Source organism: Empidonax traillii, unplaced genomic scaffold, assembly GCF_003031625.1.
Source record: "Empidonax traillii isolate 1590-97213 ecotype Southwest subspecies unplaced genomic scaffold, ASM303162v1 scaffold16:size2589160, whole genome shotgun sequence".
Lineage (NCBI taxonomy): Eukaryota > Metazoa > Chordata > Aves > Passeriformes > Tyrannidae > Empidonax > Empidonax traillii.
In genome coordinates, this window is record NW_020955209.1 from 1,216,881 (window position 1) to 1,231,144 (window position 14,264).

The 14,264-nt window shown below is 36.4% G+C and overlaps 1 protein-coding gene across 4 annotated transcripts in view; it reads right to left on the bottom strand.

Annotated features, from left to right (window-relative positions):
* ATG5 (autophagy related 5) overlaps positions 1 to 14,264 on the bottom strand; it is a 61,684-nt gene that overhangs the window by 21,920 nt on the left and 25,500 nt on the right. For all 4 annotated transcript variants that reach the window (XR_003572512.1, XR_003572509.1, XM_027895225.1 and 1 more), the window contains exon 6: positions 8,473 to 8,567. Coding sequence is in view for 2 of the 4 variants with exons in the window: in XM_027895225.1 (XP_027751026.1) it covers positions 8,473 to 8,567 (95 nt within the window). In the remaining 2 variants the exon portion in view is untranslated. The remainder of the gene's footprint in view (positions 1 to 8,472; positions 8,568 to 14,264) is intronic.

Here is a 14,264-nt window from a genome sequence, read left to right on the forward strand (position 1 = left end):
ATTTTACGTTGTAGGGCTTATTACAGTTAAGTCTATACAATAATATTGAATCATTTTTGATCATGAATGGTTAAGGATTATCCTCCTAATCACGCGTGGGCAACAACTCATGTCTTCCTTGAAGCCCTTCTTTGAACAGAGCACACTCTATGAAGCAACTGCAGTTCTATCCTAACTTTCTACACAACTAACAATAGTTTAGCGTTATTATAAACCTACAGAGAAGTACAGCAACTATTTCAGTTAATTCTCCCATACATTGCTGGGGGCCATTACTTGCTCATCTTTAAAAATATTAAAGAACCATTCAAAATATCACCCTTTTCCACATTATGTAAACTGGCAGAGAATGCTTTCTTATAAACTTTTAGAAAAAGTTTTCTGTAATAGCAATGAGTAACCAGAACCACGTAAAAGCTCTGAAAGTTAAAGTCCTACATGTTCTACTAACCTAAAAAAAATGCCTACTTAAAAAGCAACCATTAACAGATTTGTGATTTAAAATTTAATGGGATGAGTATATTGCAGTAGTTCAGAATAGAAGACGTTGCTTCAGTTTCTGTAACTGTTTCTAAAGATGCATCATGCTGTCCACACTGATTTTGTGTTCAAAGTATATCCCGATGTTCAGATAGATATTTATACACATTGATGAAATCCCCCTGAACCTTTTCTTCTCTAAACTGAACAGTCCCAAGTCTCTCAGCCTTTTTTTCTTCTCATATTAGATGCATCAGTCCCTTAATCACCCTAGTGGCCCTTTACTGGACTATCTTCCTGTAGCTCCATGTCTCTCTTGCACTGGGGAGCCCAAAACTGGACTCCAGGTGTGGTCTCACCAGTGCTGAGTAGATTGTAAGGATCACTTCCCTCAACATGCCAGCAACTCTCATCCTAGAGCAGCTCAGGATACCACTTAGCTTTCCTTGTCATAGGTCTCACTGTAAATATCTTGTTACACCTGGTGGGTCATTTTTAGCAAGAGTATGTATTGTTAAAAGTTCTGTTACCACCTCCATACAAAAAGATGCAGAAATACCACTTAAAATACCTAACAAGAGTGGCTGAATCACTTTCTGGCTGTCACCTGGTGACATTAAATCCATTAAATTTTCTTGTGCAGGTGAAGTAGCACTACATTCTCTGAACAACTGAATTTGCATTATTTAATCTCAGGTGAATTGTACAGCTCCTAGAAGCAGAAGGAGCAGTGAAGAGTACAATACTTCATACACCACTTTCAATCTACTTCAAACTATTAAATTCGATAATTATCCTAGTTTTCTACAATAATGATTAACTAGAAGGAATTCCTATATTCAAGGACAGCTAAATTTCCAGTATTTCTTTGTTAATTTGTATTGTATTCCTAGAATATGATGTCATATCCCAATTCCTTATAGGTTTGTTCCATTCCACATTTACCTGTATAGAATTCACTTTCAGTCTTCTAAAAAGTGTAAATAGAAGTCTCGGCACTTTCCCAAATCCTGAATACCGCCTGTACTTTCTAACCCTCCATTTTACGCCTATTTTACTTAAAAATAAGCAAAGGATAAATAAGATGGCATATTGATACTGACAAATCAAAACAGATACTTCTGTGACTTTCATCTATGCAGAGATTTGCATCATCATTACAGGCCAGGCTTTGTTCTACTTTTATTCCTAAGCAATAGGCACTGCTTATGCTGCACAGCCACAGAATAATCCTCAGAGATGACATTCCTCATTTATCTGAAGAAAAAAATTCCATACTTGCTTGTTCCCTTTTTCTGAAAGTAAAGCAGTTCACCAACTGGGGTGTTAGTGTTTTTTTTTTTGTGTGTGTGTGTGTTTTTGTTTTTTGTTTTTGGTTTTTTTTTGTGGGTTTTTTTTTTTTTTTTTTTTTTTTTTTTTTTTTTTTTTTTTTTTTTNNNAACAGAGAGCTAATATCAGAGAAATATAGTACCAGGTTGTAATTGTCAGGTAGGCAAAGTTCTTTTGCTACCAAATAAGAACCTGACCACATTTCAAAGTATGTGGTGAAAGTGGCAAATCAGAAGAAAGGTAGCAATATAATAAAGAGCACTGCATTTAAATTATAAGATCTAATAGTAGTTATACAGACCTAACTCAACTGAATTACTGTTTTATTAATTTTCTTCATCACAGCCTCTCAATGTATTCATATTCTCAAAAATTAACATTCAAAGCTGAGGTAAAAAAAAAATTCAATTTTTTTTCCTAATAAATTTAGGATGATATACAAACCTACAAGAGTACTATCTTGTAGATAAATAAAACAGGTTAGGGAAATAGAGCCACAAGAATTCAAACCCCACACTTTAAATTCAAACTTGTAGCATGAACATTTACATAAACTTATTTATACCAAACTTTATTATCCATTCAAAGAAAAGACAACTAATGAAGAGTTTTATACAAAACCAATTTGCTAAAAAAAGTAACTACCAATCTGCAATTAGGGAGTGCATATGACATTTGGTAAGATTAAGGCATTTGCAAATTAGGAATAGATAATTTTTTTTTACCAGAAGTGTTCATTATTTCATTGCAACTCAAAATGTACTTTGACTTAAAAAAAAAAAAAATCTATAAAAGTGTTTACACAAATTAATTTAGTAACTACTAGGATACTACTGGGTTTTTTACACACCTATGTTCTTCTGAGATTTAAGAGTATCCTATGAATGGTAAGATAAAAAAGGATTTAAAAAGAAAATATTACCCAGCTTTTCCCAATATGCAGAATACAGCATATCCCTAAACTGCTTTGAACTAATTATAATGCAATTCAGGACCTCAACAAACTATTCTTCATACAAGCAGAACTACTTTATTCATTGTATACAAGCTCCACCTACATTAGACTCAGAAGGCTCGCTGCAGCTTCTATTGACAAGCCTGAGCTACCTTAAAAGTATTCTGCTTGGTAACAGCTCAACCATGGCTCAGAGAAGTGACCCAAATCGAGGTTTTACAGCCCCATCTCTTCTGCATCTCCTTCCCTGAGCACTGTGCAACTTGTACTATAGCTTTGAACTAGGCAGATTGACAGTTTTACAGACAACTTGGGCATATTTATGGAAATTTTAGTCACACTTCTGACAACAAATACAGTTTATAACCTCAGAATTTTTCTTTTAAACTCTGACAGCTCCAGCTCCCATCCTGTACCAAAATTCTTAAAGGCACAAGGCTGATGTTCCACACAGGTTCCTTAAGTCTCTTAAGAGATCTGCATGGGCATTCCTTAACATAGAATATGTAAAAAAAGTCATCTTAAACAGAGCTGGTTTGAGCCAGCCATTTCACTGTGCACTTAGATGGATAAGAAAAGCTTATGCAATTCTGGAACCTCAACTGTGGTCACAGTGACCTTCAACTGAAGGTGACACCTAGTCAAATTGCTATTACTTTCAGCACAGAACAAAACAATCCAGTTCAGAAAACAAGAATTTACAGATCATGCTGCCCAGGTGCAATATCTGATAGACAGGTTTCTCCCCCCCCCCCAGTTATGAGGCACTAGGAAAACAGATTTACCTAACCAGGCTTTTAAACTTTCTCATCCATAGAGCTTTGAAGTAATTTAAAACCGGTGAAAGTGTGCTTCTGTTTCTTTAGCGCTGAACCATCAGTTATTAGAATAAATCATTCTGTGTATTCAACTGATGATGAACCAGAGTCCATTTGTTTCTCTTCAGCACAGAAATTCATCTGAGCCCAGCTGTTACACAAAATCAATCACCATTTCACACAATTTTCCTATTTACTCAAACTTCTTCCTTGTAAAAGGAAGTTTTTAATAAAGAAATTGATCTGTTTTCAGCAGGTCCTTCATAAAAAAAAATTTTGAATAACTAAGAAAAAAGTTAAATAAGGTACTGCACACAGGTCTGTTCAAGAGCATTTTCCAATAGACAACAAAAGCTGAAACTTGCTGTGTTGTGTTGCCCTCTTCAGGTTGACAGGTCAACTAGATTTTCTAGTTCTTTTGCTTGAAGAGTCATTACATTTCAACTTCTTTCATAAAAGTTTTCAGATTTGAAGTTTCAAGTATTCCACCAGTGCTTGAAGTACTTTTGGTCTAATATCCTATCAACTACACATTTTGCCTCTAAGTCTCCCTAACTTCAACACTAATCTTGAGAATTATCAAAATACCAGCTAGAGTTTGAAAATGAATGACTAAAAATCCAACTTCAGCAGTGGTAAGCAAGAGGCTTAAAGAACTCAGTTGATTCTGCTTACCAAAGAAAACTGAAGCTCCTGAAATCATTCTGTAAGTGAACTTGGGAGGTCAGAAAGTCAGATGACTTTAAAGTGGTATAAGGCAAAACAGAATCTAGAAACTCAAGTGAGACAAATTCAGGCTTGAAATGCAATGGAAACTTTTAACAAAAGAAAAATTTAATAACCTACTAACACAAAACTTGAAAACTTTATAGGTGGACCCAGTATCTTTCCAAACAATCTGTTTTGATCAGCTTTTGAATAGTTGTCATAACACAGGCCAAACTGTGCTGCTGATTTGCATACTTTTAATGGGTTTTGCAATTGATTACCTGAGCTCTGCCAATTAGTGTGGGAATTTGAATAAAAAACCCTTCAATTGCTTGGAAGTGGCCATGCTGGAGCTTCTGATTCATTTAATGAGACAGATATTAATAATGTCCTAAAATATTGCATTTCCCACTCCCACTTTGCTATTTTTAGAGGACAGGTAACAGTAAACAATCAAGTCTATTTAGACATCTCCATACTGCAACTTTGATAGAAAGAGCAAAATAATGCATCCAACTGACATATAAGTATGGAGAATTTCACTCGTGTCACTCAGGAAGATAAACGTCATAACAATTTGTGACTGTACGACTTAATCATAACATCTTAAGGGACTTAGGATAGGAAAAGCTGTTGAAAGTTAAGGCCTACTATGTAATTAGAGAATAAAATTAAGAAACTACTCAAAACCCTCCAAAAATAGAAGCAAAGGAAATGCTCATTCCAATACCATGGCATTTTCCAGTACCCAAATAAAGGAACAAGCAAACAAACAATCCTAGATCATCTTGGGCTGGCAAACACACAACAGCCAACCTGCCTCAGGCCAATTGCAACTCTAGAAATCTAAACTCAAAACTTGCCATGGAGAGTTTTCATGCATTTTCTTTCCCATACTTTTGTCATTTTATTCCCAAGAATGAAATGCTATATACAACTTTAAATCAAATATACTCGTAGGGCAGACTCCAGAGGAAAGGAGGAAGATTGACGGGGAAGAGTGAGCAAGTGGGTGAGCATGACATGGGCAGAGTGCAAGACACCAAAACTGAGGGATGAGTACAATCTAAGTGTATAATAACCGAGACTCAGAGTGCTCGTATCTGCAGCGTAGGATGGCAGGCAGAGGTTCATCAGAGTAGTCACTATCAGCACGTAGAGAATTCTCTCCAGTGCCTGACTAATGTGCTCTGTCACAGTGCCCGGAGACAAAGACTGATGAAAACTTCCTGCCATCTATCAGTCATATAGTTCGATCAATTAGACTGTGCAACATCAGCTGGTCTTAAAAACACACGGGAAAATTCCACAAGTCAAACTAGCTCTAGTACTGGACATGAAAAATTCAGAATATACTCAAAACATTACTATTATTTTCTCTCTTACTATTAAAGAACAAGTGCAAAAAGCAGTCTATTCGACAGTATTATCAGACAAAAAGGCAAAAAAGGTTTTGTGCACCTGTCAAGTGAAAACAAAGCAGCTTACACCTCTGAAGGGATGAAGTGAGGAACTTTTTTTTTTTTTTACACATCAAAGTAAGTGTCACAAAAATATAATCCCTATTTTTAAACTGTCTCTGGTAGAAAAAGTTTCCACTTAAGTCAAAGTTTCTTCTGGCGTAAGTTCCATACGACACAGTTAACAGAATTTGACAGTTGGTAATAAAATCTCCAAGATATCTTAGCTAACTTAAAATTGCAAACTATTTGATCCTTAGTGACACTCCGCCCTTTTCTTCATCATCTACAACAGATACCAGGATTCTGGTCCAATCTTAGCTGCTATACTTAGAAGAGGTGCTGGACAAGGGTTTTTAAAATTACCTGTGGTTAGTTTAGTTTTGACTTACCCAAGTACAATGCTCGTATTTTTGCCATCTCTTTCTCCCACACACTCCATCAGATTTGGTCACCACAGGAGATATGATTCATATTACTCTTTAGAAATGTATTTTAATAGACAAGCTTTACAATTGAAAGAGCTTTTGAGTTTTTAAAATTATCAATCCTTCACTGAAAAACACATCAGATCACTTTATTAAATGCATTTTTTTTCTGCAGCAACTTTGCCAAGTCACATTTAACTGCTACTAAGACTAATTTTCTTAGTTGATGTCATAATTTAATACATTTCTTTGTAGGAAAACAAATTCATCCACTTCATGTTGACAAAAAACAATCTAGACAGTTCTGTTCACAGAATTTTCTTCTAATAATTTGGAGTAATGGAAGGTATGGAGACTAAGAGGAGGAAGTCTACCCACTGAAGGCAATGCCTAGCCATTTCCTACTATCCACCCATATATCCTTACGTATCTACAAGAATACCATGTGACAACACACAGGGAATAAACATCCACTGCAATACAAACCCAGGTTAAATCAGGTATTTACGTAGGGATATAAAAGCAAGTGATTAGAACGCAAAGCTGACTTCTACCACCACTATTGGAAATTAAACGCATTCAGGGTAGTTAAATAGGAGTTAAATATATCTTAAGAACGTTTTAGAATCAGTTACTTCTACGTATGAAAGTCTGTCACTAAGTACTGTAAAATTCCATTAAAACTGCAGGAATTAACTCCTTGTTTGGAATTAAATTATAATCTCACCCTTCCTAAGACTTTCTGAAAATTCCTTTAAATATATAGAGCTGTAATCGGCACACAAACCAACAAACCAAACAGAAAAAACTAGAAACACCTGCATCCACTTTTTTTAAAAAAACCTAAAAATATTTACGAATACTAAGAGCAGCATTACTGAAAATAATATAAACCAACCTTCCCAAAGGCTGTCTCAGCATCATTATTATTTGTCTTTAGTCTTCTATTCTTAGATATTTTGGGTTTAAACTACAGCAAGTAAGGGTTTCCAATTGAAAAGATAATGAGAATCAAGATAAGTATTACTGGTTAAAGGAAAGATTTTACCAAATTAGATTTTTTTTTTTTAAAGCTTTACTATCATGAAATCATTTGATATCAATGAAAGCCTCCCTCATGCCCTAAAGGTCTGCAACCCTTTCAAGCAGCAAAACCTCCATTTTGCAAACCCATTTATGCGATTTCTATGAAAAGACGTAGAAAAAACCCACACCTATCAGAGAACAAGCAAACAACTTAGTCATAAGCCAAACAAAATGCCGTGAGTACTACTTTTCCTGATACATGCTTTTTGATACTTATACAAACCTTGCCATCTGCTATGATCTCTGACAAAATAACTGACTTCCGTTCTCAATCTAAAGTTTCATTATGACAGTAAATGTCTTACATGTAACGTTAGAAGTTACTTCTGTCCCACTGCAAGACTGTGCAGGTTTCTATGGTCATTATAACCTGTTATGAAGTAGTATCAGACTACTTAGTACCATGAATAAAGGATCTTCTTTTGATAGCTACAGGTGTAAAACCTAAGCAGAAACAGATTAAAACATTCCAACAGAGCACAACTGTTTAATTTGGAGAGAGGCTACATGAGTTTTGTACAAGCTCTTAATCACACATAATTCTGAACTTCATTGTGACCTTAATGTTATAAAAACTAAAGGGATGTAAAAAAATTGTAAAGATTCCAAGGAATGTCTCCAAATAAACTGCTGGGAAAAACTGAGTGCTGGTGTACTAAAACAGAAAAAACCCAACATTCAAAGCTATGGATTGGATTGTAAGGTATACAATTAAAAGACAAAGGTAAGAACTACATACAAGATCTCTGCTATTACTTTCACCTTAAAATGATAACAAGAAAAGAGGCCTATACAGTGGCTGAAGGAAAAGTATTGCTCCTGAAGTGTTTGACTGTGATCTTTCAGACAGCATTTTGCATCCAAAGCACTCTTCATAGTTAGCAGTTATTTTTTAATAACATAATTAGATTTTTGGATTGTTTTATTTAAAAAAAAAAAAAAAACAACAGACAAACATCATCTATGCCAGCCTTAACACATTCTCAAATGTTACACACTGACAACGTGATGAATGGTTATTACCTGTTAGAATAAACATAGTCTGTTTTGTTTGTTAATTCATGCAACATAGGGTCCAGCAAAGATGTGCATACAAAGTTTCACCATAATGTTAGAAAAGGGAACATGTAATTCTACAAACAAATTATGATATATGACACCTCAGTGGAAGTCTTTTGTAAAAGCATCTTTTTTTCATTGTTTCCTACCTGATAAATTCTAAATGGGATGTATCGAAATCCATTATCTTCTGGAGGATACTCCATGAGTTTTCGATTTATTGCCCAAAACTGCTCAAATTTATCTGTGAAAGTAAAATAAGACTTTGTTAATATTAGTAAAATATATTCTTTTTCAGGTAAATGAGACATGATTGGAACAACATGCAAACTTTTCTTACAGAATTTTGACCTATCTTTGAATTTATTTTCCCCACATTTCTCTTCCCTATTTTGCCTGAAGCTAAAGGTAGATCATCTGCATTCTCCTATAAAAACAGTGATGTGGCGACTTATCAAACTGAAAGAGAAAGCAACTTGAATTCATATCTTATCTCCCACTGTTAAGGAAATATTGGGCCATAAATTATGGATTTCATAAACCCAATTAGCAGTGCCTGTTTCTCCACTCCCTGCTGCTACTGGTCCACACTGTCGCACGATTTGTTTAAAACATCTAATTGTTCTTAACTACAGGTAAACAACGGGTATAAAATATAGAGAAACTAAAGCAGGAAAAAAACTTTTTGAGGCGTTTACGTTTGGATATGTAAATCTTAAAATAATTTGCAACAATGTATGATGAAATCAGAAAATATACTGCCAGATTCATAAACACAACCCAAAAGTAAAAGTTTATGCTTGAAACACAATTTTGTTATTACCCAAGTAACTAGGTTTAGTAAAATAGCCTGAGGCAGCACACTGTTTCATCCTTTCAGATATTAAAAGAACTGAGTAGTTTATTATGTTTCAAATGTATTGAGAACAGCATAGGTCTAAGAGTAACAAAGGTTTTTATTTATGCAAATCAATTGTTCAAATCAAGCACACAACTAATATCAGAAGTGATAGAAAGGAACATGAAGAGCTAAGATGAATAGAGCTGTTGCTAGTGTTCCTGGAGAAGGCAGCTTTATACAAGGGGAGAAGCAAAAGATCAATTTCCTTATAGGCCCTAACTCTCCAAGACACCCAAGTGGTTGCTTCTTCAGATGGAATACACAGTCTCCAACTTTCCCTCTTTGGCACAATGTTCAGCCAAGTCTCAAGAAGGTGGGCCATATACCCGTGAAAGAATTCAGCCCCCCTGAAGCAAGGCGAAATTCAGAAACCTATTCACTGGACAAAAGTTCTGCCTGCTTCTGAAACTCGTGATAAAAATTGAAGCAACTGGACAAACCAAAAGGAATTTGAGATTTGTTCCACTCCAGTATACAGCACAGATGCCTCTCAGTGCACTAAAAGGTATAGTTTAATATATATTGCAGGGTTTATAACACATTGCTTTTCCCAACTGAATGTAACACAAGGTAAGAATTTCCAAGAAACTGTAAACAAACTACTGCCAGGTATTCTGTAGGAGCATTTCCTGATACTTATCTCAGAAAGTACTTCCACACCCTTGTTTCCTGATTAGCAGCAAGTGCCTCTTGACAGGCACTTCCCTGAGCTGCAGTCAGCACCACCATGCAGGCACCTGCCCTAGATGACGAGCTGCTTGGTCACAGGGTGTTACCCCACAGCTTCCCTGGGCTGGGAAGTTTAGGAAGTAGTAGTGACAGTGACAACCCTGGAGCAGAATGTACTCAAGCAATCCTGCATTTGGGAACCCTAGCCTACACAGTCAGAGGTTTAGCCTTACAGTGTCCGGCACAAAGAATGACTGCCTCCTCCTCAGGAACTCTGTCAGTGTGAAGTGAAGATTTAGCATAATTCCTTCATCCTTGAGACAGCACTGAGAACAGCTTACACTATATACGTGTGGACAGGTATCCTACAGTAGGCATTGATCAATTTATACTTCTGACAATACTCAGTTGATAAAACTGTTACCGTGATACACAAAACAAAACAATTGAGACCTACTTAAACTACTGAGCTTTAGCAGACCTAAAAAAACCCAAACATAAAAAACTAAAGCAAACAAGTGAGCCTCTGAAGGACAAAAATAGTTAAACAATGGTAATGTGCAGTTAACTCACTTCCATTCCTCAATCCAGCTTCCTTACTTCACAGAAAGTATGCAGGTAATTTTATTTAAGGCAGGTAAATTTACAAATCTGTATTTTTCAGATTATTCTCTGATCACTCAGACAATGCTTAAGACAATGTATTGTTTAAATGTCTAATAGTTTCTGTAGTTTCCAAATATAACAGCAATAAATCTGCAAGAGATGGATTAAGAACTTGCTGCATTTTGTAATCAAGTATGTTCTGTCAACCCACCTGATATCCCAAGAATCAAAAACTTTCTAGTAAATCAGCTAAACATAGTGGAGTCAGACATCTTAAGACAGATCTCCACTGTGTGTAAAGCACTATCTGAAGACCTCTAAGTTAATTCATCCTCATAACCTCATAGTGCTGTCCTCCAAACATCTCTCCAAGGATTCAGCATTTTTACCACAGAAAACCGAGTTGGATGTAAGAAAAATAAGACAAATCTTCAAAGCAAGAAGCAGAAAAGGCTATGCGGTCTACATACTGATACATATGATCTGGCAAGAGCTTTAATCAGCAGAATTCTGAATGCCAGAATCCTAAAACTCCAAAAATACAAAATCCAAAAATAACTGCTTTTCACAGAATCCTTAAGACTCAAAGCTTAAAATAAACATACAAATGCCCTAACACAAACACATAAAATCCCTCCAGCCCCCTTGAAAATATAAGTGAAAGGACTCATCATTCTCCCATTTTGTGTATCAGTACCCCCTGTTTATGCAAAACAGACTTCAGGAAGCTATTAATGCTATGATACGCTGTAAGAACTAATCAGTTCATTGGCTAGACAGGGCAAAGACAGAAGGTGCTGGCCGGAACCCTGACAATCAAAACAAAACTGAGTTTTCATCAAGCCAGTAAACAAGGAAGAGTTCTCAACCACTCAGCAAAAGCACTTTACACACTTGTCTCCCTCCCTCCTGCTCCCTCGTGAAAAGCTTATGCAGTCTGCATGATATCTAAACTACCACAGTAGTCAAAACTGATTACTTTTTGTTTTCCACAAACCATCTGTTTTTAAGAAAGTCCTTGATCGAAGCGTTAGAGAGTTTCTGTATTAGCAAAAAACAGTACTTGCAAAAGACAGATGTTCATATCTGAATAACAATATTTAAAGTAAAACAGTAAGATTCAAACAAACAAAAGCGAGATTACTGACAGTATAAAAGTTTCATATGACTCCACTAATATTTCTTAACCAAGAGATGATGGTTGCTATATAACTTTGCCTAAAATGAAATATAAAAATTTTCTCTCCGTACTTTATGACAAAGATCAGGAAGTTAATAATGGAATAACTGAGGAGAGATCCAGTTGAAAAATATATCAATCAAGTAACTTATGCATATAAATATTCATTTATTAGAAATGCAGTCACTGAATGCCCAAATGCCAGACAGACATTGGCCTTCAGTACTACAGAGATGCACAGAATCTGAGAGCTTTGGAAATAATCTATTTACATATTTAGAAAAAGTATGAGTTGGCAAAACTACAATGTCTAATCCATGAAAATAGTGTCGGTACACAAATTCTTTAAGCAACAAATTAAACTTCAAATATAAATTTACAAATATGATATGCCACATCGTGCATGTAGGGTTCAGGGACCTATCAGTGAAATTATTCATGTATTTAAAGTGCCCAGTAAAATAGCTGAAAAAATTACTGTTACAGGTAAACATTTTGAGAATTGTTGTTTCCTCCATTAAGCAAGACTGGAGATCCTTTAGCAGTCACTGAAAGTAATCCAGATTTATACCTGTTATATTAAAAAGTTCTTGGTAGTTCCATCATAGTTTAGTATTAATAGACAGTAACTGCTGAACCTTTTACTACTGAGCAGTGTTAACAAAGGATTAGTATAGGCTGAAAGCTGGGTCTCTTTTGCCCCTGGGTCTGAGCCTGAAACTCTCTTCAGAAAACCAGAAAAATTAGTTTCACTCGTGCTAGCCTCTTACAGTCATTTTCTGAAACTTGAGTGCTGTCATGCTTCAAACAACTTGAAATTTCACGTGGATCTTGATGTTAGACACATCTCTTTCACCCACCTGACTCCACAACAGGACGGATCACTGAGAGGGTAAAGGGCACTGCTCAAGTGCTTGCCATCAACATATGCACTGCGCTGCAGCATAGCTTAAAATCTGTATACACAATTATGGAATGGAAAATTACATCTACAAACAACTTGCAATGAGACACACTGGTAACAGCATATAGATAGTTAAAATGGAGATCCTACTGCACTACATTGGGCAAAAGAAACCCCCTCCCCAACTTTAAACTTATCAACAAAAATACCCTAATTATTTTGTTTCTATATTTGACAGAGATGCAACTGCTATCAGAGTACTGACTCCAGAATTGGATATACTTCAAGAAGGCTGTTGAGAGGGTTTAAATAACAGAAAGAATTAATGTAAAAACAAGGTAAAAATTGCTTAAATTTAGAAAGGAAATTGTAATTCATAGCTTTTATATTCCAGTATCTTTTTAGAAAGTTAGAAAAGTGAACAAAATGGTGTAGCCCTCAGGGTAGCACATATGCACAATTTTGTCTGGACTATTCAAAGTTTCTTCTTAAAACAAATTAGTGATATAAATTAAAAAAAAAACAAAAACAAAAACACAAACTTGGAATTAAATTGTATTTCTAGCTCTATGCAAGCAATACCAATCTGCAGCTTGCATAAAAATGTGTCCAATCCTTAAGTTTAAAAATCACAACACTTGTCTGTTTTCAGTAGTTCACCACTGTCTAACAACCATATGAACCACTGAAGCACTTGGGAAGAACCAACCATAGCATTAACTAAGAGATCAAAGACTCTCTAACTGATGTATAAGAACCACAGAAAAACTTCAGTTTGGAAGTGCCTTGGGAGGCCAAGCTTTGGAATAATAGCTCCTCCCCCCACCCCAGAAGAGCTGCCTCCACAAAGTTAAATGAGTTTGCTCAAGGCCTTGCCCACTCAAGTTTTGACTGTTCCTATGGGTTTCCACTCAAGCACTTTCATTGCCCTGTCTGGCTCACCCCTTGCCCCCTTCCGCAGTGTCTCATCAGACTGCCTCCTGCTGCAGTTTGTAACTGTTCTTGGTAACTACCTCCAGTGCCAACAGAGAGATGTCTGAGATGTGTCCAACTCCATCTGCTCCACAAGCCTTTCTTTCAGGTAGTGGAAAGCAGCTATTAGATCCACCTTCAGCCTCCACATCCTCAGTCTGAACAAGGCAGCACCCCCCGGTCTCTAGTAGAGCATATGCTCCAGCCCATAAAAATCCTACCAGCATTCTGCTGGATTCTTTTCTGTTTGCCCACATTTCTTTTGTCCTGGGGTCCCAAAGTGGACAGGGCAGCTTTACAAGTCCTGACCCAAGGTCAGGGCACAAGCACCAGAGCAGCTCCCTAGTTCATCTTCATTTATGCAACACCACGCAACAGACTTTCCATTCAGCTTGCTGTTCACCATTACCCATTTCCACAAAGCTGCTTCCCAGTCCCTAGCCTGCCCTGACCAAGGTGATTTTTCCTGTCTCTGGAGCTCCAGGAGGCTCCTGCTGGCCTACTGCTCCAGCTCATCACAGTCCCTCTAAATGGCAGATCTGCCCTCCAGTGTATTGAGTGTTCCCACCAACATTCCCTTTCAGTCACAGGCAAACTCACTAATGATAATCACACACATTATCAAATAAACTGTAGAGTACAGAGAGCTACAGCTGAAAGTCAAGGATACAAAGTGTATTTCCTTAACATTAAAGCAAGCATATTTTTT